The sequence below is a fragment of the Gymnogyps californianus genome, chromosome 22, assembly GCF_018139145.2.
Source record: "Gymnogyps californianus isolate 813 chromosome 22, ASM1813914v2, whole genome shotgun sequence".
Classification (NCBI taxonomy): domain Eukaryota; kingdom Metazoa; phylum Chordata; class Aves; order Accipitriformes; family Cathartidae; genus Gymnogyps; species Gymnogyps californianus.
Window position 1 is genome coordinate 859238 of NC_059492.1, and position 25601 is coordinate 884838.

The 25601-nt window shown below is 46.5% G+C and overlaps 1 protein-coding gene across 1 annotated transcript in view; it reads right to left on the bottom strand.

The window, feature by feature from the left end:
• The window catches only part of SCMH1 (Scm polycomb group protein homolog 1), a 74026-nt gene that overhangs the window by 39264 nt on the left and 9161 nt on the right, over positions 1 to 25601 (bottom strand). Inside the window, exons 2-8 of the mRNA XM_050909945.1 lie at positions 17712 to 17773; positions 14258 to 14342; positions 11463 to 11531; positions 5371 to 5441; positions 4357 to 4591; positions 1239 to 1327; positions 27 to 270 (exon numbers count right to left, since the gene is read on the bottom strand). Of these exons, the coding sequence (XP_050765902.1) occupies positions 27 to 270; positions 1239 to 1327; positions 4357 to 4591; positions 5371 to 5441; positions 11463 to 11531; positions 14258 to 14282 (733 nt within the window). The 5' untranslated portion in view covers positions 14283 to 14342; positions 17712 to 17773. The remainder of the gene's footprint in view (positions 1 to 26; positions 271 to 1238; positions 1328 to 4356; positions 4592 to 5370; positions 5442 to 11462; positions 11532 to 14257; positions 14343 to 17711; positions 17774 to 25601) is intronic.

A 25601-nucleotide genomic window follows, 5' to 3' on the forward strand; every position in this document is an offset into this window, starting at 1 on the left:
CAGCTAAGCAACAACGTGGGCCTTACCTTTTGTTCCAGGGGGCTGCAGATTATCTCCAGTCAGCGAGCACCAGCCTACGGGAAAGATGTCCCGGGAATCATATCGGCACCAGTAATCGAAGGCACCTCTCCAGCCATCAAATGTTATGAGGACCTCAGAACCTCTCACCTCCCCAATGGTGGCCGGGCAGATGAAGTGAGGGTTCTTCCTGTCCACTGCCTCCAGCTTCATACCTGTCTTGAAGAAGTTTTGGGATGGAGATGGTGGTTCCTACAAGGAGAAGTTGAAAATGTGCTCAAAGAGGATATGCCTGTGCCTCCCCAGACCAGGGCTGTCCCCTCCATCAGCAAACTCACCTCCACGAGCAGATGAAGAAGGGAGCTAGTGGGCTGGATTTGAACCCCAATTAGGTATGCACACGCTGGCCTAGCTACGCAACCATGTGCCCTTTAAGTCAAGAGGCAACGAAGTCCACTACTGACTGCTCTGCCATCACCTGGCTGCTGGACCACATCCAGACAGTGCTATGTTAACACTGCACCGTGACAACTCTGTCATGCAACACAGGCAGAAAATAAAGCTCCAAAGAGCCTCTATAGGATACTCCCACCTTGTTATCTCAGAGCAGGAAAACCTGAGATATGACAGTCTCTCTCCATCGTTCTTCCCCCACCTTCAGCTTTGCTAGACATGTGAGAGATCCGCCATCCATCCTTATCTGGGGCTTGCTCTTCCTAGTCTTTTATACTTGAGATACACTAAAGCCACACCAACCATCCCACACCACAGCACACGCCTCTAGACTGGTTTCTGTCTCTCTCTGACTTCACTAAGGGCGTGAGAATACAAACTACGAAATCATACTTGCAGTGTTGCCTCACAGCAATATTTGCACTCCTTACAAGCTCTGGTACATTAAAAAGTTTCAGAGAGGTGCTGACTTTCACATATTGCATTCCTGACTTTGAGTAGCACCTGCAGCCCAAGTGAAAAACAAGCACATCTCTCAAGCCCAAGCGCTGAAGCCCAAGACACTTTCTTAGCATCCTGACACTGCTACGACACAGCCGCAGAGGATATGGGATGCTGTCTTAGAGAAGCAGCACTGTGGCAAAGCTGGGCAATGTTCATCTCCTCTGGGATCAGCAGATCTCACACGAGACACCAGCTGTGATTTTGGTGCTCTGCAATAAGGGGACATGCCAAAGGATGTCTTCACAAACAGTACAGTAAAATACCTTGTGAAAAATCCGGACAGGAGCCATCTCTGCTCCATTCAGAGTCTTCAGAAGGAACATAGGCCAAGAGGAGGCATTCAGCCGAAAGCCTGCAGGGAAGGAAGCAGAGATGGAGACTTTAAGGCTGTGGGGGGGCCACTGGATCCGGTGGCACATGCCTGCTCTGACGGGAACTTTGCAGCGGGCACACATTGTGATCCCACACCACCCTCCTCCTCACGCTAGAGAGTCAGGTTTGACCTTTTCCAGACACTCTGAACGCAAAACATTATGTTGTTGAAAAGAAACATCTGGAAATGGATGTTTGACTGCAATATTTGCTTATCATAACAAAAGTCTGCACATTGACCATACAGGCAGAGCACTTTTTGCAGCGCTAGTGCTGGCAGCTTCAGTGATCCTACTACAGGGGAGACATGAATCAGCAAGTGCGCACTCAGGCTATGAAATTTCTTCCTCAATAGGGAATCTCAGCTTCTGGGTGGCCTCCTCCACCTTTTAGAGTGAGCTGGAGGCAAGCTAACCTGAAGAAATAAAGAGGCTGTGACTTGGCTGGGAAACAGATTTAACTGTTACAGGAAAGGATGGCAGTTTTTGGCTCAAAACCTTCTGTGAAAAAAAGTAGAGAAATAACAGGAAGGGGCTTAGGGGAAGAAAAAAGCAAATTCACATGCTCTGAGTCTATGGCACTGAGTATGACTGCACAACCGACAAAGTCTCCAGATATCACAAAACACCATCTCTGCCAAATGTGCATCTTCCTGTACAGGCAATTTCTGCTGCTCAGCTGAACATGGCATTGCACTTTCTGTATCTGTGGTGTTTTGAAGGTAACCCTGGGACTGGACCTAGACGGAGAGCATCCCATGATGATTAATATGGCAAAGTTTTGCCAGGGTTGAAATGCCAGAACACAACCAGCTCAGTACAGGCCACTCTGCCAGCCCTGCAACTCTGTCAGGGCTGCCTGGAAACCAAACAAGCTAGCCACAAACCTCAGGGGATGGGAGAGCTAAGCTCCCAGAGGGCAAAGATAACTTTTTATGTGAATTATCTATGTAAAGAAGGGGAGCAGCAGCAGATGTGTACACATGGAAAATACTACAAGGAACACAGAAAATCCTGGCTGGGTTTTCTGGGCCCTTGCACTCTGCAGGCAGAAAGGACAACTGCAGAACTCGCTATTTGTTACCTGTCTTTATGCTGGGTGCAAGAGAACCACTCTCGTCTGGCCCAAGGTTAAGCAGGCGATACAGACCAGAGCTGGGCACACAGACTTCTTCCAGAGTATGAACCCTCTCCTCTGGCACAGTCAGAAATGAGTTTTGCTCTGCAACTCGATTACACTTATTGCCATCTGCTGGCAAAACCCAGACAAGGCACAGGAGGAACCCATCACTGCCACCTAGGACAGGTACCCACGCCTCCTGGGCAGGCCGCACCAGAGCTGTGAGCTGCACCCTGGAACCAAGGTTTCAAAGAGATGGCTGCAAATGGACAGCAGCCTGCACGAAAGTAACATAAAAAATGGCAGCTTTAATGTTAATAGCTGCAGCAGGTTTTGTCTGTGACAATTATGAAGGGAAAAGGTATAATTAGACTTGCATACACACAGCTTCACGTGCTGTGATGTGCCAAAACGTGCACCTGCTGATGTTTCCTCCTTCTTCAGAAAGGTCAGTCCCAAGTGTCCCATTGCAATTTAGACTGTACTTCCACAAAAGCTCACAAACGGTGCTCCAGGAAAAACCACGAATAAAAATATTCCTAACTCAAGGTATCCTATTGAAGGTTTCTTGCATCACTATAGATCGGCTTGATATTATTTGGGGATGTGCTAATTGAGAGAGAGATTTATGAAGACATTTCAAAAATAATGGGCAGCAGAATGCAAAAGCAGTTTAATCTTGCTGCTTAATCAGGAAAGAACCAGCAAATCAGCTCATCATTTGGCCAGTGTCAAAACAAAACAAAACAAACAAAAAAAAAAAAGAGATGTGTCTTTAACTGAAGACAAGACTGGAAGAAGTGTTCAACTGTCCAGGTTATTTATAAAGCTGTAGCCAAGCAAAATTGAATAAATAAACAGATGAAATATTGCAAGCATTCTTTCACGTGAGACAGGACTTAAATCACTGGGAACCTTTTCAGACATTATGTTTCCCCATCAGATGGTCTCCAGCTAACCTGCTATTGCCCCAAAGACACCTGGGCACAAATACACTTAGGCAGCATGAATGAAAATTTAAATGCTTTTGAAATGACAGTGTCAGGATTAGCAGTGATACAGCAGATGCCTCAGCCCTAATTGCTCTCCTGGTTATTCTCTACATCGAGTTTTACAGATCCCCAGCAAAGCACCTCCACCCAGACACCAGTACTGTGCTCGGCTCGAAGGGCGAGCGCAGGGGAAAGCACCGACGGATGGCGCCGTTTCATGTCAAGCACATCTTTGAGATGACAGCACTTGCAAGCAGGATCAAAAGCCTAAAGCAATGGGCAACGGCCAGAGATCGAGCCATTGCTAGAGCTATGTGCCAGCACTGCCTGTGTGACTGTGAGGTGTCTCCCAGAAAAAAAGAACCTGGATTCGTTCTGTGCTTATACAGGCAATCACCCAGGAAAGGCCATCACGGTCGCTCTGCCTTCAACACTACTGCCCACACCCCTGGGTCACCAGGACTTTGGGGTGCCCCTCGATGGCTTGTGTGCCCTCTGGGAAATGGAGTGGCTCGCATTCTTTCACACAAATGCATGGAAAATGTGTTTTCCCTTTGAGGTACACAGGGAGAATTTCAGAAGGCATAAGAGTGTGGTCAGCATGTGCTAATCCTGAGCTTGAGCTGCAAAGAGTGCAAGCAGCTCACCTAGGTGCAAAGAGCTCTTTCATCTACGCTCTAAAGCATCTCCCTATCCATACCACGATGTCCACGTGGAAATACAGACCTGGTGTGGGATACACCTGTTTAACAGCCCAAGCTAACAGGGCTGGTCTACATCACAGTGGTAGACAGGGGCAGTCCATGGGTCTCTGTCCCAAGCACAGAAATACAAAAGAAAGTAGGGTTTTCCCCACAGATAATGTAGGTGCTTGCTGGACAGCTGAACTTCAGCTCACCCAGTGGAGGCTGCAGCATCCCTCCATTCTTCTCACAGTTTCCTATGGGCTGGATTTCAGCAGAGTCCACCAGCCGCCAGAAATCATTCTTGTTATCGCTGCCATCGAGGCGCAGGCGGAGGCGTGCGCCTGTCAGACCCACCACCGTGGCAATGCAAGTGGAGGTGGTGTTCCTAGGGTCCTGGGCTTCTAGTTTCATACTGATCTTGAATTCATTTGCAGGTGGAGTGTATGACTGCAAAGAGAAAAACATGGACCCAGTTAGAGCCAGGATATCCAATATATGCACCACCTCAGGCATAAAGCTTAAGTCCTAAGAGCATCAAAACGGATTCTACCGAAGACTGACAGCATCCTCCAAGCACGACATGGGAGCAGACACCACAGAGCAGCAAAGAAAGTTCAGCAAGCCTGGCAGATCTGTAACCCAGACCACTGTCTTTCAGTACTGCATTATCTAGACAACTAGACCTACCCTTTTCTTTTAGCCCTCTTCTCAGGAGAATCACCCAGCCAACTCAAGACCCAAACAGATACTCCTCTGTGCGCTGCCCCTCCATCCGGACCCAGGTGTACCATGCCGATTCATTCCTTTATCCCCTGTACTCAACTCGACCACCTCTGTGCTCAAGTACCTGATGCCCAGGGGGCTGCTATTCCATTCACAAAGATAGGGTGAATTCTGCAGAAGATCTCCTTGCTGGGCAGGATCCACTGAAAGCTGGATCACAGCCTACTCAGAACATTTTCTCCAAGGGCCTGTGCTTGGCAGAATAAAAACATTCTCGTGTTCCCATCCATGCACATCTGAGAGTAAAATATTCTGTGCTACTCTAACATTTGCAGCGCCTAAACGTATCTTTTTTATATTTGCTTCAGTGCACTTGGATTTCTATTAAGTCTCCGATATCCTTAAACATCTTCCTTGCCAAAAAAGGGGCCTACCCCAGGCACAAAACTCCTGGGTCATCAATGGAGCGTCGCCCTTGACCTTTCTTGTTTTCACCCTCTTACCTGCTTGAAGCAATGGGCAGGAGCTGGGATGGCACAGGTCTCTTTCAGGTATTTCTCCCAGGTGAAGTGACCTGAGAAAACAAAAGGATTCCATCGAAACTGATGAGCAAAACTCTCAGAAAAAGAGATGGCTGGACTCCTAACGCTGGCAGTTCTCCACTTCTCACAGGGGAGGTGCTCACAGGCAACATGTTTTCATCAAGATCCTCTGATGTTTGTGACCACAGAAGATTTACAACTGCAGCTGACAGGCAGAACAAAGCATGGTGCTGCCTACGGCATCTTACTGCTTCTGTGCTGCTGAGAAGGGTCTGCAAAAAGTGAGGATAACAACCTGCAACTTAATATAAAATACCCAGCACAGATGGGAATCCGTGGAGTCTTCCAGACAACTGCCCCTTAAAAATCATCGTTAAACACATTGCTTAGTGAGGGGATTAAGAACAGTCACCACGGGCTAAAAGCAGCCCAAATCAACAGCAAACTGCACTGTGATGACTTTACGGTTCCTCTGGTCCTGCATGCACACAGCCTGCCCCACGAGCCAGCAGCTCAGAGCAGGTACCAGCCCGTCCCCAGCAATTAGTGGACAGGTCAGCAATTAATTTCCTGAAGCAGACACGGAGTCCATAGCTTGGGCAGGATGGAAGCAGGGATCCTCCAAATGGGGATTTACTGAACACATCCAACACCAAAGGCCCTTCCCATAAGTGCTGCTGCTGGGGGAAGTGCATTTTATCCTTGCCTGCACCTTTCCCATGTACAGCAGGAAGGGTAAAAGCAATATGCCATCCAGGGAAACCTGTTATTAAATGAGGAATTAAAAGCTCCTGTGACCCGAGCAAATCATGACTTTTGCCATTTAAACTGAGCAGCTGGGAAAGGATCCTTCCAGCATGACATTAGCTTGTATTCATCTGAATGGCTCCCAGGAGACCACTGTTTTCAAGTCATTTCAAGAGCATTGGTGGCAGCACAATTAAAGAGTCAGCTACCGCTTCCCCTATTCACGTCAAGTTTTTAATCAGTCTATTTTCAAAACAAAAGCTACATTAAGAGCCATTTTAGCTACTGCAGTGCACACCACACCTCTAAAAAGTCAGGCATTAAGGTCAGCGTACATTACTTTAGTGCTGTCTCATGTGCACAGAGAAGGGGCTTAAGGGCTCGATAATCTACTAGCTTCAAATAAATAAAAGAAACGCTGCTTTCTTGCCACCTCCCATGCAGATGACTAGCACACTGTTAAATACAGTGGAAATGAACAGAAAAAAATACAGTTTCATTGCCACACTGGCTGAATATATTTCTGTTTACAGACTCTGACAGCAGCTCCCCATTCCTCAGAGTACACGTTTCCATCCGTTGGCGTGTATTTTCTTTTCAGCCAAAGGTCTCACACCAGGGTGAATGATGAAATTCAGTGATTTACTGCAATGATGCTCTTAGAAAAACAAAAGTCTTTTGCTTTAATTGAAGATACGATTTTACACTTGGTTACGTCAATGAAACTCTTTGTATGAATAATGCGTAATAAATACCCAGGCAAAGCAAACCCAGGCACTCCTGGCAGGGAAATGCTTTATGCATCCCACCTCTTAACTCTGGTTGCTGATCTGGGCTCATCTCAGACTGGGGTGGTCCTTCAGAGGCTCTTGTCCACGGAGCACAGAGGACTCCCATGGTGACAGCACCGGGGCAAGGAGTGCAAGCCTCAGCCCCAGGGCCTGAGCAAGCATCTTGAAAGGGATCAGCTGCGCTTGACAATTTTGTTTTAAAAAAGAAACCTACCCTCCCTCAGCTGGTTTCAATCCCTTGCTATTAAAAGTAGTCATGGTTTTAAGCCTTCCACTTTTCACTCACTCTGCATCAAGCGAGGCCCTTCTGCTCCCTGCAGCAGCTCACGCTGCAGTCGAGATCGACGCTGCACAATCCCAGCAGGAACAGTAAATTTCTGAGACAGCTGTGTGCCTCTGAAAATAGTGTTTGGACATGGAACTTATTTGAGATTAATTCTAGAGCCTGTTGGGACCCCACCACTATACGAAGACACAAACAACACTAGAACTGCAGCTACTTACGACTCACGGTTCCAGTGACTTATTTTGCAAAGAAAAGCAGGAGCAGCAGAAAGACTCCTCTAAACTCTAAGAAAAGACAGAGTCGATACAGCAGAGTTAAGCCTTCCTTCCATCTCTGTTCGTTATTGGCCATTTCTTTACATAAAGATGGCATGACAAGCACAATTAAAGACTGCAATTCTTTTTCAGGATTACTCTCAAACCAGGACAGAAACTGCATGCTGAAATTGGAGGCTGCCACCATTGCCTTACTACAAGAGGAAGCCCTGCACAGAATGTAGGGAGTGGTTTTAAATGAATTCAGTAATAGTATTTAGCTCACGATACAATGTTTTTCAAGCAGGAATTTCAAAGTACACAACTAAAGATGATCAGCTTCAACCTAAAAACTGCAGGAAGAATCAGAAGAAAATGGCATAACACAAAAGTAGGGTTTTTTCCTACAACAAAGGGAGAGCTGCCAATAAAATAGAAAAAAGCAGGAGGCACTCAAGGCTTTCTTAACCGAGGAGCAGAGAACAAGCCCTGAGCTCTGTACTTGAGAAAGAGCGCATATGGTTGAAGATGGATACATCACACTTGGCCCTCTCAACCTTAGCTCCTCTGGACTGTACCCAAACCCTGCTCACCATACCGATCCCCACTCACTTCCAACACTCAGCTCCAAATGGATCTACCCCGGAGCCTCCACGCCAGGCGTGCTGTCGGCCAGGACGCCAAAGCTGCCGGGTGCTGGCTGATGCCATTTTACAGGCTCACTGTGTATGGAGCTTATAAGGCCAGAGGGAAACATTGAGATTATCTTGCTTGGCTTTCTCGTTAGCACAGACCGACTATCTTGTATTTTATATTCTCTCAATATTCTTATTCATATTAATAAATTGGATGCCTTACTGTAGAGGGACAGGATGTTTTAGTCTGCAAGATGCTTGTTTCTTATCTGGCCTGGGCAGGTAACACTGGAGAATGTTTTCTGAGTGTTGGTCAAAAAACCCTGGTGGCTTTTCTCCAATTGCCAGTGAATCACTTTGCCTCATGAAAAAACAGCACTTCAGCCAGTCCTAAAGTGTCCCTTTTACTGGTGATGGAACAGGAGTGTCCACGGACAGAGCTGACTGTAGGGACTGAAATCCTCTCTCGCCCTGAAAAGCAAAGGGGAACGCTTGCTCCGCTGCTGCTGCTGCTGGCTTCCAGTACAATACGCAAAATGTCGTATCAGCCCTAAAATCATGCTCTATTTTGCCTGGTCTCTGCCTTCTCTTTCATGTTCCCTCCCCCGCCTTGCAGAGCACACCATACTGCCACAGACTGGAAGGATCATCATTTGAATGGACTGTGTTTCTCCGTATAATATACATCAGATCTTCTTTACAGGAAGAAGCGAGAGGAGGACACTTAATGAGAAACACCCCATTTTTGTAATTACATCTGTGAGCTAAACAAAAGCCAAGGATTGTAAACCTGTATGACTCCCTGTAACTCGGCTGTGAAAATGCCTACTAAGGGTGACTGTCTATCACTTTTGCTTGCCTTTGGAAAGCTCCTTACCGTGTGCTTGTGCCAAACGGAGATACCACTTGCAGGCAGAGTGTCAGATTTGGGCTCTGATGTCTTAACCTTCAAAAACATTTACTACAAACAAAACACTCCACACACCCAAGGGGTCAAACTACAGTAGTTGTGAACAATGCAACTCTGTGCCCTTGTGTTCGGATTCTCATCGTGTTGCATTTAATGTTGATCTTTTACCCAGAATTTAAATGAAGATGGAGTTTCTGTTTATATCTTTAACTGAAGTCTGGTTTGAGCTCCATTAGCATTTCAGCTCCCGAGGGGTCATCAATCCAACTGAAACGATACATGTGCGTTTCAGGTCACATCTGTGAAGGAGAACGTGCCCTACCCGGATCAAGGCATCCCATTAAAGTCTGCAGCCCATATGTGTGTCTGCTAACGAGCATCAAGGCAGCACATGAAAGCAGCACAGTTTGAGCCAACTCGGTATGAAAATTAGCAGAGTATCATCTCTCTTCGCATATCCAAAGGCGACAGTGGCCTTCCCCGATGTCTGGGCGCAGCCTCCCAGGGGGTCAGCTCTCCCACCACAATGGCAGAGCTCCTGCATGTCCTACCCGTTGTAATTTCCAGGCACTTTGCTCAGCCATCAATCCGGCTGCACATTCTCCACTGGTAACAGCTACAACCAATAACATGATCCCACTTACTCACTGTCTTGTTCAGAAGAAATGCGAGAATGTGTGAGCCAAAACTAATAGGTTTCAAACACCAGGACGCTGTCTGCTTTGCTACTTCTCAGAGGTGTCCCAATTCAGTATTAGCTTTGAGCAGAAATCCTTTCAGCTTGGATTACAGGGTGCTCTGTGCCAGAAAGCTGCTGCAGTTTCACCTCCCTCACTGTGTACCCAAGCTTCGGGTAGTGATGAGCTGCTCAGAGTTTCTTGCAGGGAGATGATCCCTGTTCCTTGCTGCTACACCATGTGCTTGTTGAGCAGACACACGCACATCAGCCTATCTGCAGTGTTTCCTCCCTAGACCAGCAAGCCCTGGGATGCAGTGAGGTGCGGAGGTTGGTGTGCTGGGTTACCACTAAGCGCTGATGGGAAAGCACGCCGATGAATTTCACAGAAAGCTCCGTCTCAGGTCGGCGTTGCCACTGAACAACAGCCAGTCCTCTGACATCTGCAAACGGTGCAGCGCGTGGAGCAGAGGCAAAACTGCAATGGAGCCCCCAACACCCCGAAGGCTGACTATACACAGGCCATGTGAGCTGTGACGGTGTCCCATAATGTCACGTGCAGCTCAGCACGGGGTGACAGAGGACCCAGGACTTTACTGGAGGTGCTAATAAACTTCCTCCCCTTGGAGAAGATCCTTCCCAAATTGTGATGCACAGTATTTCAGTATAGGGGTAGACAAGGACAGATGAGATGCCCCAAGAGAGAACGGCGAGGGCTGATGGTGGCCCACAGTCCAATGTGTCTGAGAACCACCACCCTGAGTCTCACCTCAGGGCCCAGGCTAACTGAGCCCCCGAGGCACAGCAGACACTTCAGCTCTCCTAGGGGCTCTCAGAAACACAGGAGAGCCTTTCACGAAGGCAAACACGTGTTTCCTGTTAGAAATGGCTTAACTCAGGCAATTGTTTAGTTTCTTGTCACTCTGTATCTGGTGGGAAGTATGGACCCCACTTTCTTAATATAAGGACATGGAGAATATAAGGACATAAGGACATCACCTTCTTACACTCTGTAAGTAAAATACAGGCCCTAAAATCTTTCGCTAAATTATACAAGCCTTACATAAACTTCCTAAAGTTGGAAGTAGCCTGCATATCCTCCCTGAGAGATAGCAGGAGCTGCCAGTTTTATGAACTCAACCTGCAGGCGCTGCGCACAGGACCACAGCCCGCCCTGCCCGTGCACGGGACACCTCATCTCCAAAAGGAGCAAGACACAACCAACTCCTGTGCCGCTACCGCCAGCCCTCGCCCTTGTGCTCTGCCGAGCCAGCCGGCATCGCCTCTGCTGGGGTAAGGGCCAAATTCCTGCCGCTGGGGATAAGGGAGCGCAGGTCACACCATGTCTCTCCTACAGCAATGAGGAGCGGGCTACCCACTGCTGTGGACGTGGAAGAGGAGCTTGTGGAGGAGTAAGAGGCTCCTTATGCCCAGGTCGCATGTGAAAATGTGGGCAGAGTCACTCGGCACTCATGGCTGGGCAGTAAGAAACAGATCTGCTCGATCCTGTCTGATTTAAAAATGAGCCGGCTCAGCTGTGTGCTTACCCCGGTGTCTTCTGTGTGCTTACCCTGGTGTCTTCTCAGCTATTTTTGACTGTGGTCAGAATTAAACACACGAGGGCTGTCCAAAAGCAGTTTTTATCTGTAAACTGATTTGGCATGCTGCAGTTTCCCACATCCAAGCAACTCAAAAAGCTTTTAGGGAAAAAAAAAAACAAAACAAAGGGAGAAGGGAGAAGGGACCTCTCTTACCTTGGTACTGGGAGGGAGACTCTGATGGGCGGCCGTACTTGTGCTTTTTACCATCTTTCCAGTCTATGGCTGAGACAAGAAATAAAGCATTTGTATCAGTGAAAGAAGCCAGCTAATGCACTCTTCAACATTATCTGCTCATGTCACCTGCTTTACAGGCACTTCAGAGGAGAGGAGTGACCTCCCTGTCCTCCCTGTCATGACCCCAGGTAACATGGATGATTTGTCTGAATCTATGGGGTGTGCTCCCTTCCTCCACACAGCTCAAGAGAAGACCTAACACGAGGTATCTGCATTTGCATCTTAGTCTCTGCCTAGTCCTCACCAACTAGTGTTCTCCCACAATGGCAAGCAATAACGTAAAAAGCAGAAAACTGCTACAGCTTCATCATTTTAACTATGTGAAGAGGTGGCAAGGCTCGAGAGGAACAAACGTGAAAGCCACTAACAAACGGCTCACGTGGATCTTGTACGCCGAGAAGTGGAGCCTGAATCGCTCCTTGTTTATCAACTCCAGGTTACTGCAGCTAGCCTTACTCACACAAACAGCGTCGAACCTCTCTGGTGATGGGGAGAAGACTTCTCCAAAAGTCACACAACTGCTCTTTCCACGCACAACACTGGGTTACCACCATGTGTCCTGAGCAGCTCGTAGCAGAGCACAGCAAAGTAGCACCAGCTCTGAAGAGCATCTCATCCGAGTTGTCTTTGGTCATGACAACTTCGGGCCTCAGAGTTGCAAAAAAATAAAGTTCCCAAGAGAGCTCTGGAAAGTGACAGAGCAAGAAGTGGGGGATGCCCATCCCTGCTCCTAGCAGCCTCCAGCCCAACGAAGGGATGCCAGATCAGTGTGCCACGGCAGAGCTCACCCTGAGCGAGCTCCTCCACCTGCTGCTGCCTGACCGACGCACCCTGGGAGTGCTGCTGCAGTCCAGCTCATTTATTTTACAAAGTATTTTTAGGGCTATTATAAACAACATTTTGGTAGTGCTCTATGAAACGCACCTTGCCCCTACAAAAAGCAGTTCCTTGTCAAAGAAGAAAACAGGAAAAGTTTTGAAATCTCCTGACAAGTAGCTGAAAGAGGCAGGCCATGAGCTGCTGCTAGAGTGGCCTGGTGGGTCTCAAGATGTCTGAAATGGACAGCTTTTGGACCATTATTTTTGCAATCTTTTCTTGACGTGTTCTTTTCAATACAATGGACAGGAGGATGGCATGTAGGTTTTATCCCTTAAATGAACACGAGGGACATACGGAGTGTGGCCACAGCATCACTAGATGTGGACCAGACAAAGAGCCTCCTTGGAGGGACATGAATGAAAAGGATGGAAGGACAACCTTCCTATAAATGTATTCCCATGAAGGACAGTATTCTGCCATCTCCTTAAGAAAGCAAGAATAAAGGACACAAAGTATTTAAGTCAGAAGCAAAAAAGCCCCCCAGGATGGGTAACGCTCCTCTCAGTGTTGCAGGATAGCTCTCTAATAGCATCCGTGCACTCAAAGTAGCCTCTCGCCATACTCTGCAGGTGAAGTTACATTTTATTCTTAACCTTTAACATGCAAAAATCCTCATTAAGCAGGCTGCAAAAGCAGCAGAGAGGGAAAGAAACACAAGAATTTCTGCAGGCAAATAAAGAAAAAGGAAAAGTTCAATGCATTATTAAAAAAGCAGGTAAGTAGGACAGAAACCCATATGTGCACGATGCAGGTGTCGCTTCTGCAACCTATGGCATGGCATTCACAGCACAGGTCACACAGCCACGCTGGCTGCAGGCGCCCTGCTCCACGAGGCAGAGAGGACAAGCTGTGTGCGAGGCTAAATTCAGCCAGCCCTGTCCACAGCCACACTGCTGACTAATCAACCTGCCTCTTTTATTACCAAGCCCTCCAGCTGCCTCGCAGCAGGCTCTCCCCACTCCCTGCTTTCCTTCATTTATTTTCACTTCATTAAAGGACAAGCAGTGTTAGGAAGAGGATAATGCTTCTGTAAGATGAACCACCAGAGAAGCAAAGGAGACGTTTAAAAAAAAATAAAGGGAGGAGAGAAATCGAGCATAGAAATCTCCTGCAATAAACCTTGCGAGCGTGTAGCAGATGTGAACAAAGAACTGCGGAGGATGCTCCATCCTCTACGCTTCTCCCTTCCCCCATCCTCTGAAGTGCATATGATGAGATCACTCCAGTCGAACGCACATGCATGGCACAACACTAAAGGAAATCAATAATTTTATTAAGCACACGAAGTCCAAGCAGCACAGCTGCAGGCAGCCTGCTTGACTTCACCTTTCTGTTGGGGCAAGCAGGACACAGGTAGCATGTGTGCGGCCGCCCTGAGCGCTGCGGCTGCCACTGCGTGTAATGGGACGAGAGACTCAGGTGGCGAGAGGTAAGCGTCCGTAACAGATTTCATCTCCACAAGGTAGGCTGGTCTTTGGTTTCATGCCTCATTAGAAGGGGGAGGCTTGTGCCAGAGGAGAAGCAGTTTGCCTCACACTGGGAGCACTAGCAGATGGTGCGTGCCGTGGGCGCCGCAGAGCACCCTCGCCGCCTGACACTGTGCCCCACAAGCTGCAGGGGTGCACCCGGCAAGGGACTCTTCCTCCTCCTGTCTCGGGGGCGGATTGATGAAGCGTTCTCTGCACGCTGCCACAGAAAAAAGCGGCTCCGTTTCGAGCTTGCAAGCACACGTCCCCCACACTCCCACCCCATCGCCAGCCTCCTGATGCACTCCGTCCTTGGGTCTGCATCAGCTTACTACCGGGCCTTCGGCTGTGCCAAGCATCGCTGCTCACCTTTTTGAGGGCCTGGTTTCCGCATTATATCACTTGCTGCTGTCCTTATCCTGGGACTGGCTTGCTTTTAGATAACCGAAGATGCCTAGGACAAAAGAAATAAATATGAGAAAATTCCCCATTCTGGAGCACCCGGTTATCTGCAACATTAACTAATCACACAGTGGGGAGAAAATAGATGCTCTTTCACCCTGGGTTGCACAGAACATCTCCTACTGAACATAGACAATTCATTTCAACCCCCCTGAAACTACAAGTCTTTCTCCAATATGTGGACAACTTCTAATTTATGGCAGCGGGAGTGGCATAAATAAGCGAGAGGAGCATATGCCAGTCTCCGTGCTAACTCTACAGCGGGTCCCAAGTGTGTGCGTGGAAGGGGGGCCTGCTCTTGCTCACTAACAAAGGGAGGCAGAGCTGAAATTTATGAAAGAAAACACATGGAAACATAACATTAACTCTAGCAAAGCAGCACGGCAATCCCCAGCTCACCACTTGCAATTCAAATTGCTCACAGCAGTTCTGGGTAATAAGGATGAGAAATTGGACAATGACCCAGGAAATATTTTTGCTATTAGTACTGCAACGAGTGTCCAAGTTGCACTGCATTCTTTTTTTTCCTGGTTGGAGGAAAACTGGCTGGACTGTCCCCGACAAGAAAAAGCATTTGCATTCTTGTTATAAGCAAACATTAGTGAAAATCAGAGCTCTTGGGAGATGCGTGCTGGACACATACACAGAGACCAGAGCTCCTGCACAGCTGGTCTCGCAGGGCAGTGCCTACTCTATGCACCGAGCCTTGCCAAGCCCTGACAGAAAATATCTAAATGAATGGCTGAACCACAAACAAGCCCTTAGGAAAGCTAGTAAAAGCATGTTTTGACACTACACTAACTAATGAAAGATTAATTGTGTCAATATAACTCCATTTTGTTCACAGTGGGGCAGTCAGGCTGGAGGACGTAAGAGGAAGCTGTCTCAGGACGCAACGCTGAGTTTCTGCTTAAAGGGTTATTTACAGATCCAACTTGGCGAGAAGTTTTGATTTTGAAAAGGAGCCTTTTTCCAAACTTAAGAGAAATAAAGAGTTTAATTTTCTATAAAAGCGCTACAAACTACAGTCTTTACGTGCAGTGCTTGCAACATTGAGCAATACTCTGAGAAGGAAAATACTAAAGGAATATTAAATACGAAAGGAAAAAAAAAACCTAGTTGTTTTTTAATCCAAATCAAAAGGTACACAGTAGTCTCTTATTGCCTCTCATAAATAGCGTGTTTGTTTGTGCATACTTGTGAAAGGAGTAAAGTTTCTTTTCCTTTCAATAGCAGAAGGTAATCTACATGTGAAAGCTTATTTACAACTTTTAATGCTTCTTTCATAATTTTCTTCAGTCATTTTTATTAAAAGCTAGCAGTCATGGTAGGAAAAGTCCCCCAGCCATAAAACCCAGGGTGAAAGGTGTTATATAAAGGCACCAGACAAGCATTCACCATCTCTGGCTCTGCACCTCTGCTGTCTGCTCGGCTCTCCTGGACGTGGGACTTTCTGAAGTACCTGAACACTAATCATAAATCTCACACGTTTGGCACAGGACGGGTGCTCCTATGCCACTCAGACAGCTTTTGAAAAGCTGCTTCAGCCTGAGCACTTCAGAGCCCTACCCAGCAGGGATGTGTAACCCTTCTCTGCAGAAGTATTTGGAGGAAAAATTCGTGACCATGTACGAGATGCTCAGATACGATTTGTGGAAGGCTGCAGCTCGGGAGGAGAGGTGAAACTACTGCACCCTCCGTCCTCACGCAGATAGCAATGGGAGTAACCCTAACCACTTGTAAAGTACACAGATGACCGCTGGTGTCCCTCAGGCAACACTGTAGTGGGCTCCCAGCAAGATCTCATGTAGTGGAAGAGAATGAGACATTGTAAATGTTGCTCCTATTAAAATAATAATAAAAAAAAAAAAACCAAAAAAAGAAAAAAGGCGACTTTTCCCCAAAGGAGAAGACTTAGGGGACTGCATGGGGACTCCCACTCTGCTGAGAGCCACATGGGAACCAGTCTGGGGACAAGTGCGCTCCAAAATATGCTTCCAAGAAACTATCCAAATGAGATAACCCCAGCCTGACTCCTGCCACCCTTCATGGTCCTCCACCACAGCTCTGCACCATCCAGCTCCCCGGTACATTCTCACACCACAGGACAGCTACATGTGGTTTCATCCTGCAAAATCATAACTCAAAAATGAAAAAAAAATATGCAAAATCATTACTGTGCTTCAGGGCCATGTAACACCCAGAGAAGAGCCAGAGCCAAACTCCACGATGCACAGCTTCAGCCTGCCTGCCCTGGCAGCAGCTAGCCCTGCACAGAGCAGATGCGAGCCACCAGAGCCACCAGCCTCACTACACCCCAGGGACAGGGACCGGTCCCTGCCTGCTCTTCTTTAGCCACGGAGACACAGCCCGTGTACCCCAGCCTCCTGAAACTGGTATAAGGTGGGCTTTACTAACATAGGGCTTGGGAACTGGTAATTCCCACTGGCTGTAATTTCATTCTATAGTTGCCCAGAGAAGCTGTAAAATCTCCATCCTTAGAGATACTCCAAGCATCACCAGCTATCACCCTGAGCAGCCTGATCTTAACCTTGAAGTTGAGTCTGACTTCAAAGCCAGCCCAGCTCTGCATGCAGGGCTGGACCAGACAACCTCCAAAAGCTCCTTCCAACCTGAAATGCCCATGATTTTATTTTACTGACAACTGATTGGAAGGCAAGTGGAATCGCCCTATAGGCTTCAGCAAGCCTGCAACACCTCAGTGAAGAAGACAGACTTCAGTCTAGACAGAAGAAAGTGAACAGCAGAACAGGCAAGCTAACAGGCACTGCAGGACAGGGAGAAAGGCAGTACAGATGTATGTGGTCTTTACACTGTTCAGCGACTGAAGGCTAAAAAATATCTTTAAGTAATAAATAGCAGAAGCTACAGTTTGGTATCCAAGGGGGAAAAATGGGCTACCCACACAGATAGATGTTCCTGAATGACCTTAGACACAAACATGCCCCTGATAAGAACTTGTCAGCTGGGTCAATGACATGAAGGAGACAATCTTACTTCTGCATCAAATAAATATTCGAGATTTACATAGCCCAGCGCATGGCTGCAATACTCCATCTCCAGAACCTGACACTTGTACAAAGCTGCATACCAGAGTTAAAACTCCCCTCTTTTTCAAAAGCTGTATTTCTCATGCTTGTGGATATCAAGATAATCTTGCAAGCACGGACCACAGTTTTACATGGTGTTGGTTTCCAGAATTTAGACCCTGAAAGGACAGAACAATGTGCAAATTCATTTCAGCAGGATGGTACCTTAAAATCTAAAAAGGCCAACTGGCTTGATGCTTTTTGTAGCAGATAAAGTGCCTTTCCCACAGTTTCAAACAACTTTCACTCACCGAGATATCAAAAGTGCCAACGGCTCCACTGAACTGTCATGGGCTCTAGTTCCCCATCATTCCTACAAGACAGCAAAGTCAGTACAAATACTGCGGCATATCAAAACCTGAAAGCATACAGACAAAATGAAAAAGTTTGCATTTAATTGCAGAAAGGCTAGGTTACCAGTTGCATTATTCATGTTCATATTTAATTCATTTAAAACATCCAAATTTAAATTTAAAGACAGCTGCAACAAACATTCCCACTTGCCATAGCAAAGCAGCGCAGAACTTGACACAATTTAAGTTCAGCTTGCAATGAGTACACGGGACTGCAGCTGTTAAACACCTTTGATATGAGTAAGATCACATCAACTGAGTTGATATAAACTAGTTCAGCTTTTGTAAAATGAAACCATCACACAAAGAAGGATTTAAAAGACTAGACCTGATTAGTAATAAAAAGGAGAGAGACCACAGGAGAGGCATATAAAATAATGAATAACATGAAGGGAGTGAATTGGGTACTCCAAATTATCCCTTCCACAGTGCAGCAGGGCAAACCTATAATACTAAAAAACCTCAAGTATATACCAGGGAGAAGGAAATTTTGTTTATTGGAAACTAACAGACATGCAACTTCCTCATGGAGGATGTTATCAAGACAAGTAAACAAGTAACACTAAAAAAGGACAAAGACATTCAAAACCAAAACAGCATTTACAACTGTATCAAAGTATGAAACGCACAGGCCGTTGGTACTCACACCTCAAGCAAAAGCTGACTGAAAGGTGGGGTGACCAGCCAAATCCTACCCACCACATTACTGCGTTAGCTGCTGCATTTTGGCAAGGAAAAGCTGAGCACTTGCCTTCCTGCCAGGCTGCTGGCACCGGGTCACGGCCAGAGGCAGGACACCAGCTTGAGAGGTGGTTTTGTTAGCACCCCAGTGAGCCCCTGGATTGGTTTACACCGAGATTTACACCTCAGATGTATTTTCCTTTTTCTTGTTCAAAAAATAAAGGCAGCACAGAGGCAGCCAGGGCTGAGAACAGCATCCCAGGGTATCCCCAGCTCAGACTGCCACTCTCTCCAGCAGCCACACCGCACAATCCTCAGCACAAACATCGCCGAAATGCATCTTAATCTAATTAAGTTCTCCCCCCCCACTGCTCTTACCAACAGGCTCTTCCAAAAGCTCATCCTTATCATCCCTAAGGGCAGAATGATTCAATTTACCTGTGCCAGATTGGAAGAGACCTTCAGGGTTATAGGGTAGCCTGCTCTGCAATATTCTTCCACTAAATGTTGCAACTGCAATGTCAGTAAAACAAAAAGTGAGAAAATGTGGGTGGAAGATACTGTCACATCTATACAAACCTCATAAGATGCATGTAATCTCTTTATGTACAAAGCCTCCGCTCCTTCGGAGTGCATAATTATGAAAAGAGTTAAAGCTGAGGTTCTTAATGTCTCTTCTAGGCACTTCTTTATTCCACTAAAGGCACCACTCGCATCTGAATTATTTCCTGGGGTTGTTTGGACTTCCTATTATATGAGGAAGATTATGGTGAACCTTGGGATGGAGGCCAAGTCAGTTCACAGCGCTACCATGTTTGATTGAAAGGGTAACTGAAGTTTTGTTGGCAGCGTGCCAAGCTTCAAACCTCTTTGGACAATGCAGTTGCCAGCAGGCAAGATGTTTTCAGAAAGAAGAGGAAGAAAACTACCAACAGCGAAGCTGAAAAATGGTTTTATTAGGTCGGATACATACCCCACAGACTAGGATCATGAAAAAAACCAGAAAACTCTGCAAATTGCCAGAGGACTGTGAGAATGACGCTTCTTGGAAATCCCATGGGACAGCGACAAGAGAATCCTGATGGTTTCTCATAATCCAAAATGCCTGCAGTCATTGATTTTTTTCCCCACAAAAGCATGGGTCTTGAGCACCACGACCAGTCCAGCTAGTAAAAATCCCTTCCACATAACCTCTGCTTCAACTGAGTTTTTCTTCACGGGTATCTTTCCATCAAACACTATCAATGTTTCCAGTAATAAAGAGCTATCCCTTACAAATTCCGTCGGGGAAATGCGAGGGCAGCATGATAAGTTCCTGCCCGTCAAGGGTGACGGCGGTGCTGCCATTCCAGCTTCCCGTGCCGGGTCCTGTTTCAGCACCATTCTGGAAGCCCATACGTGCACCATGGGTTACACGAGAGCGTCCAGTTGCATCCCGACCCGATCAGAAAACCAGGCACAGAGACATGATGAGCAGATGCATATAACCACCTCAGCCTGCTCATTTAACATCTTTTTTTGCCATTTTTAATTTCTATGGTGGAGAAAGAAAGGCACTTTCAGCCTACCTGAGAAATTAGAGGACTGCCAGCATGTGATTTGAAACACTTCTTACCTCTTTTGGTTTTCACACTGGACTTAGCTCCTCAAATTTCTGCCTGACCTGTGGCCATCATAACTTTTGCTGGTCTAAAATCATGATTTTCCCCCTCAAAGCGTGCTCTGGTGAGCTAGCCGACTGATACCTCTTCTGGGTAGAAGCCAATGACCAGCAGACAGCTCCCTGAACCAGCACCACCCTGAACACCACCCTCAACTGACAAGGAGTACTAAAACAAAATGACAAACAAATGCTTACATGGGACCTGAAGGAAGCTCTCAAGAGCAAGTAGCTGCAAAGTTTGAAGAAGTGAGTCAGAATTTATCTTGACCAACAGGTTTATTTCCTTCCACCTCCCTGATACCGTTCTCCACGACAAGACTGGAGTTTTATTTCTCCTTGTCTGTGCAAAGCCACGTTTTGGCAGCTCCGAATAACGGCTGATGAAGCTACAGCACCTCTGAAAGCATCTCCCCTCGTTAGGTCTCGAGGGTCATTACGTTCGTACTAGGAAATTTTTCAAAGAAACACTGTAACAATGAATGTTGGTATTTCCATCTGGAGTACTGATCCCCTTGTGTGAGTTGAAATATCTGATGGCTGCAAACCATTACTTGTCTTTCTACCAGAAGGATTTTGTGTTATTTCCAACATCTCTCTCTCTCTGGAACTAATTTTATCTTTCTCCCATGTAAGAAGTGGACTGATAAACTCCAGACTTCACGACTGGCTCCTCAGAAACACATTCTTGTGAAAGATGTTAAGACACTGAGGTGTCTCGAAGACGTGATCACAAGCAACACACTTCCTTAGCCCCTGAACCAAGTCTCAGGGGAGAACATATTTTAAGAGAGACAAAAACATGTACAAAACTTGGATAGACCATGTCTCTACAATGCAAATATCAACTTTATGACTTCCTTTTGAACACCTTCAGGTTGGAGGGGAGAGGATATGGGTCAACCTCCTAGCAAATGACAGCTGGATAATCAGACACTGCTGAGTTGAGCTCAAGGGAAAGCCAACAGCTCAGGATGAGGCTGAAAACCAGGGACCACTGGAAGGAATCACTCACCACTGCAAGGGAGGCTGCAGCAGTTACCACCTCTCATGACTGCAGAGGAAATGAAATAAAACCTTGCAGGATTCCAATAAAGGTTTCCTACACTCTGAAAAAAAAAAAACAACCCAGCATGGGCCTTGGCTCAAAATAGAAACATCTTGCCGTGTATCACTGTGAGCAGACCGTGCTCTCCATGAAGATTCAAGAGGTGGCAATAAAAACTACATTTGGCACGCTCCAGGAACAGGATACCCAGGCCGAGAGAAACGGAGACAGGAAAGGGCTTAAAAAAAAAAAGCCAGGTGAGATAGTCTGGCTTGAGTCTGCTAAGAGGAAGCTCTTTAACATGTTGAATCTTCTCAGCACAGACTTTTCTACTGATGAGCTGGGAGTTAAAGACGGCCTGCTCCACATCTGCCATTTCTGTAGCGATGGGAGCGAGTACTCTGGCCCTTCAAATCCTCTTTAGAAAGACAGGGGTTGACGGCTGTAAGAAATTCACACATTGTTGAAAAATCAGAACTACATTTGTTTTAAGACCAGTGTTGCTTTGCTTCTTAAAAAACCCCCACACAAATAGAAAGAAAACAGTGCAAAACCTAAAGCCTCCCCATGCAGGGCAACATAGAATCATAGAATGGTTTGGGTTGGAAGGGACCTTAAAGATCATCTAGTTCCAAACCTCCTGCCATGGGCAGGGATAAACATCAAGCAGAGGATCCTGTGTTGCTCCTCCCCGAGGCAATACCGCATTCAAGGCTTGGAGCAAAGACCTGGGCTGCCTCTCATTGCCAGGGGGACAGGGAATGGCCCACCATGAAGACTGGCTGATGTGGTGTAGACTTAAGCTAATCATACAAAACCAATCCCCTGTCATTACAGTTGGGGTTAAGGAAGCTTCATTATGCTCCAAAATTATTTCAGCAGATCCCTTCATCACTGGTCCTGCTGCTGAACTGACTTTCAGGCTTTGCGTCGCTGTTGTTTCCCCTTGGGTGAGCAATGCCTGTGTATCACATCCCAACGTGAATGAGGCCATCATGGCTCACCATAAATGTTCTCAAGGAGTGCTGGGAAAAGCAGCAGGTCTCTGTTTCTGGGTGTTAAGCAGAGACATTTCTGACCCGTACCATCACTGTACCTCCAGTGGAGCTCTCCCAAAGGCACTGTAACAGAAACCAACACAGAGGACTGACTTTCTAGGCAGATGAGGCACCTTTTACACGTCGAAAACCAAGGGACTGATGCACTTACCAAGTGCTGTATACGAAGAAGATGCCAAAGCAAGGAATTGAATCTGTGTGCCTTGGGCTGATGTTTCTGCCACTGAACCATCTGCGTTATAACTATTCGGTGTCAGTAGGACTCACACAGTCAAAAGTTACAGTTTTCTGCCTTTAGAAGAGGAATGGCTTGGGCTACAGCAGTGGAAGCTATCTAGAGTGGCATGCCAGCGTAACCAACACCCAACCCACAGAGGTCACCTTGAAGTAGAGGAGAAAATTTATCACATATGTGGCACTCTGTACTCCTGACCCCAGCATATTGTGACCATACCCCGACACCCTGATGGCTGGGAGCCAGGCCACGTGCCAGTTTTGCACATACCTGGGTCTCCTTTCAAAACAATCCCAGGAGCACGGAAAGGTGCAGAGATATGATGCATCCCAACATGCCTCTGCGCTGGGTCATGCATCCCCCATCACCCGGCGAGAAGCTGCAGGGCACACATTGAGAGCAGGGTGCAACGCAGAGCACCCTCTCCCATGAGGGTGCACCCAGCCTGCGGAGGCTCAACAGGAAGGCCAAACTGATGCAAGCAGTAAAGAAAGTTTTGCAGCAATGTGGCTATTTTAATCTGCACTGAGCCACATGCCAAATCCAAAAGCTATTAATGAAAGCAGATGGCTTACAGAAGACCTTGAAATGGGATTCTGTCCATGACGGTTACAAAGTCACCCCATACAAAAGCACACAATAGGATGCTTCAAAGTCTTTAAATAAGAATTTAAACAGGAGTACATAAAAAAAACAGTCCATGGTTTCCATATCATCACCAGGCTGTAACAGAGGCACAGCCTTCTCTCCCAGCTACGTGACAGGCTAATACAGCACCCCTCCCACAGTAAATCTTGACTGCTTTTCCAGACAGCAGTTACACACATGATGTATGTGGCCCCAGAAATGTGCCCCAACGTGTAAACTCTTCATAGGTCTCTGTTCAACACCCAGTATATATATTCTACAAAAAACCTGTTTAATCAACCTTATACTTATTCTCTGCTGGAATGTATCTTATTAAAAACTAAGCTCTTTATGAGGTGGGAGATAAGGGAAGGAAGTATCAGGTGGATAAATATATACATGATTTGTAATACTAATTGATGAAATGAAAGTACCTTAATTCCAGGAAGACAATATATACCCACGTCCCTAGCAAGGGGAAACAGGAGGTAATCCAGAAAGAAAGGTCTGACTTCCAGTTGTGTCTCTATTGGAAATGTCACAACAGACTGTGCAAAGATGCTGCAAGCTGGATGTGAGAATTCCTGAAAGAAGATTTTGCATTAACTATTTCTAGTAATGTAAGTTTGATAAAGTTTCAGCGTAACATCCTCAGGAGACCATAAGCAGGAAAGGCAGCTTGAGGGGGAATAAAAAAACCAAAGGGATGGTAATTAGGGGACACAACAGAAATGTAAATGAGGAAAGCCTTGGAAAGAGAGGGGAAGGAGACAACCGGATCCCTTACGTTACCCTGTATCTTGCAAGCACTCCAGCACAAGGGAGGAGGATGGTCCCCAGGGGCAGACACACAGGGCAAAGTGTTTCCACTGAAACAGCAGAAAGGGAGATGAGCGCTCAGGGAGCAGATAAGAGCAAACCAGCCCTGAAGAAAAGGTAAGGGACAAAATCACCACTCTAATGAGCTACAATACTAGAGACGTGGGGGATGATGATGGTTACATACACCTAGAATTGCATTTTCCTGTCTTCCGCTTTCCTTCTATAACTGATCCTAACAATTAAATTGAATGCTTACAATAACTCTTGGGAAAATACACAGGATGAAAACTTTCATCCTTAAGCCTCACATGGCATCAAAGGAATCGCTAAGCATGTTACTTAGAGCACGTAAGGTGCTCTCTTCCCTCATCCAGCACAAAGTAATGACCTTCTCTGGAGTTAAGTATTTCTTAACTTTCTGGGGTCCAGCACCAACACAGTCATGTCCTTACTGGCAAGCAGCACTGGGGGGGCCCCGCAACTCAAGTCACACTCAAGGGTGAATTCTTCATAGATTCGTATACAAAACCCTGTCCCTGACTCAACATCCATACAGCCAGCCTTCCCAGACCTGCCAAATACAACTCCCTCTGCCCTCCTGAACCTGTTTTCTCAGAGAAGACAAGGTCAGATGATCCCTTTAGTATATATATCCTTAGAACGACAAAACTCAGGGTCTCCCCTTCCAAGCAGTACAGCCAGATTCAGAGTCAAGCTTTTCCCTCCAACACTCCCAGCAGCTGATTCTTCTTGTGCAAACGGAGGACAGATGAGAAAAAGTTCCTACTGATCTGCCCTATCTGCAAAAGAAATGAAAAAACATATCTGAGCCCTCACAGTATGGAGCAGAGCCACGCAAACCTGGATTTACCCCTGCTGCTTGGGGCATGGAAACAGAGATAATCCAGTCCCTCATTGAGGGAAAGAGTGATGTCCAGGATGGTGAAGGGAGAGGCTGTGACATTACTTCTGCTGCCTGGCCTCCTGCAGCCCAGCAGCAGCCTGCCAAGGCAACAGGGCTGCACGGGAGAAGAGAGCTCACAGAAACGCGCTGTACCCCAAGGGGAATGGCATGCCAGGGCAGAAGCAAGGATCTTTGTTTTATTTTCTCGCCCATGTAGAAAAATATTAATTCATCTATTTCTTAGGAAAAGGAAAGGAAATTGCAGCAGTGCAACATGTCAATAGAGACTAGAAGAGCCAGGCTCACCGAGGATGGGTATTAATTACTGCTTTCTATTTTTATCCTGTGTGTAACTCTGGTCTCATCTGTAACTTAAGGAGCTAAAATCCCAGGAGTCAAAACTGGAAATCTACTGAAATAGGTGAAATATCCTCTACAGGCTGCAAAGTCTGGATACAAAGAAATTCTGACAAGTGTCCATCAAAACTTCTGTAAATTTTAATAAGAAAAGAAAGAGCAATCTAGCAGTACACAGAAATATTATCTCAAGAGAATTTCTCCCAGAGAGGAAAAATCACTAGCCAGTTCCTGCAAGAGACCCAGAACAAATTTCTTTTAATTATGTAAAAAAAAAGTTGTTAGGGTGCTTTACATTCCTGAAGGGCCAAGAGTTTGGAAAACTAAAAAATATATTGTGAGGCCCTCCACTGTTGTCTGTACAAGACACTATGAAATCTCTTATTTTGGCAACAA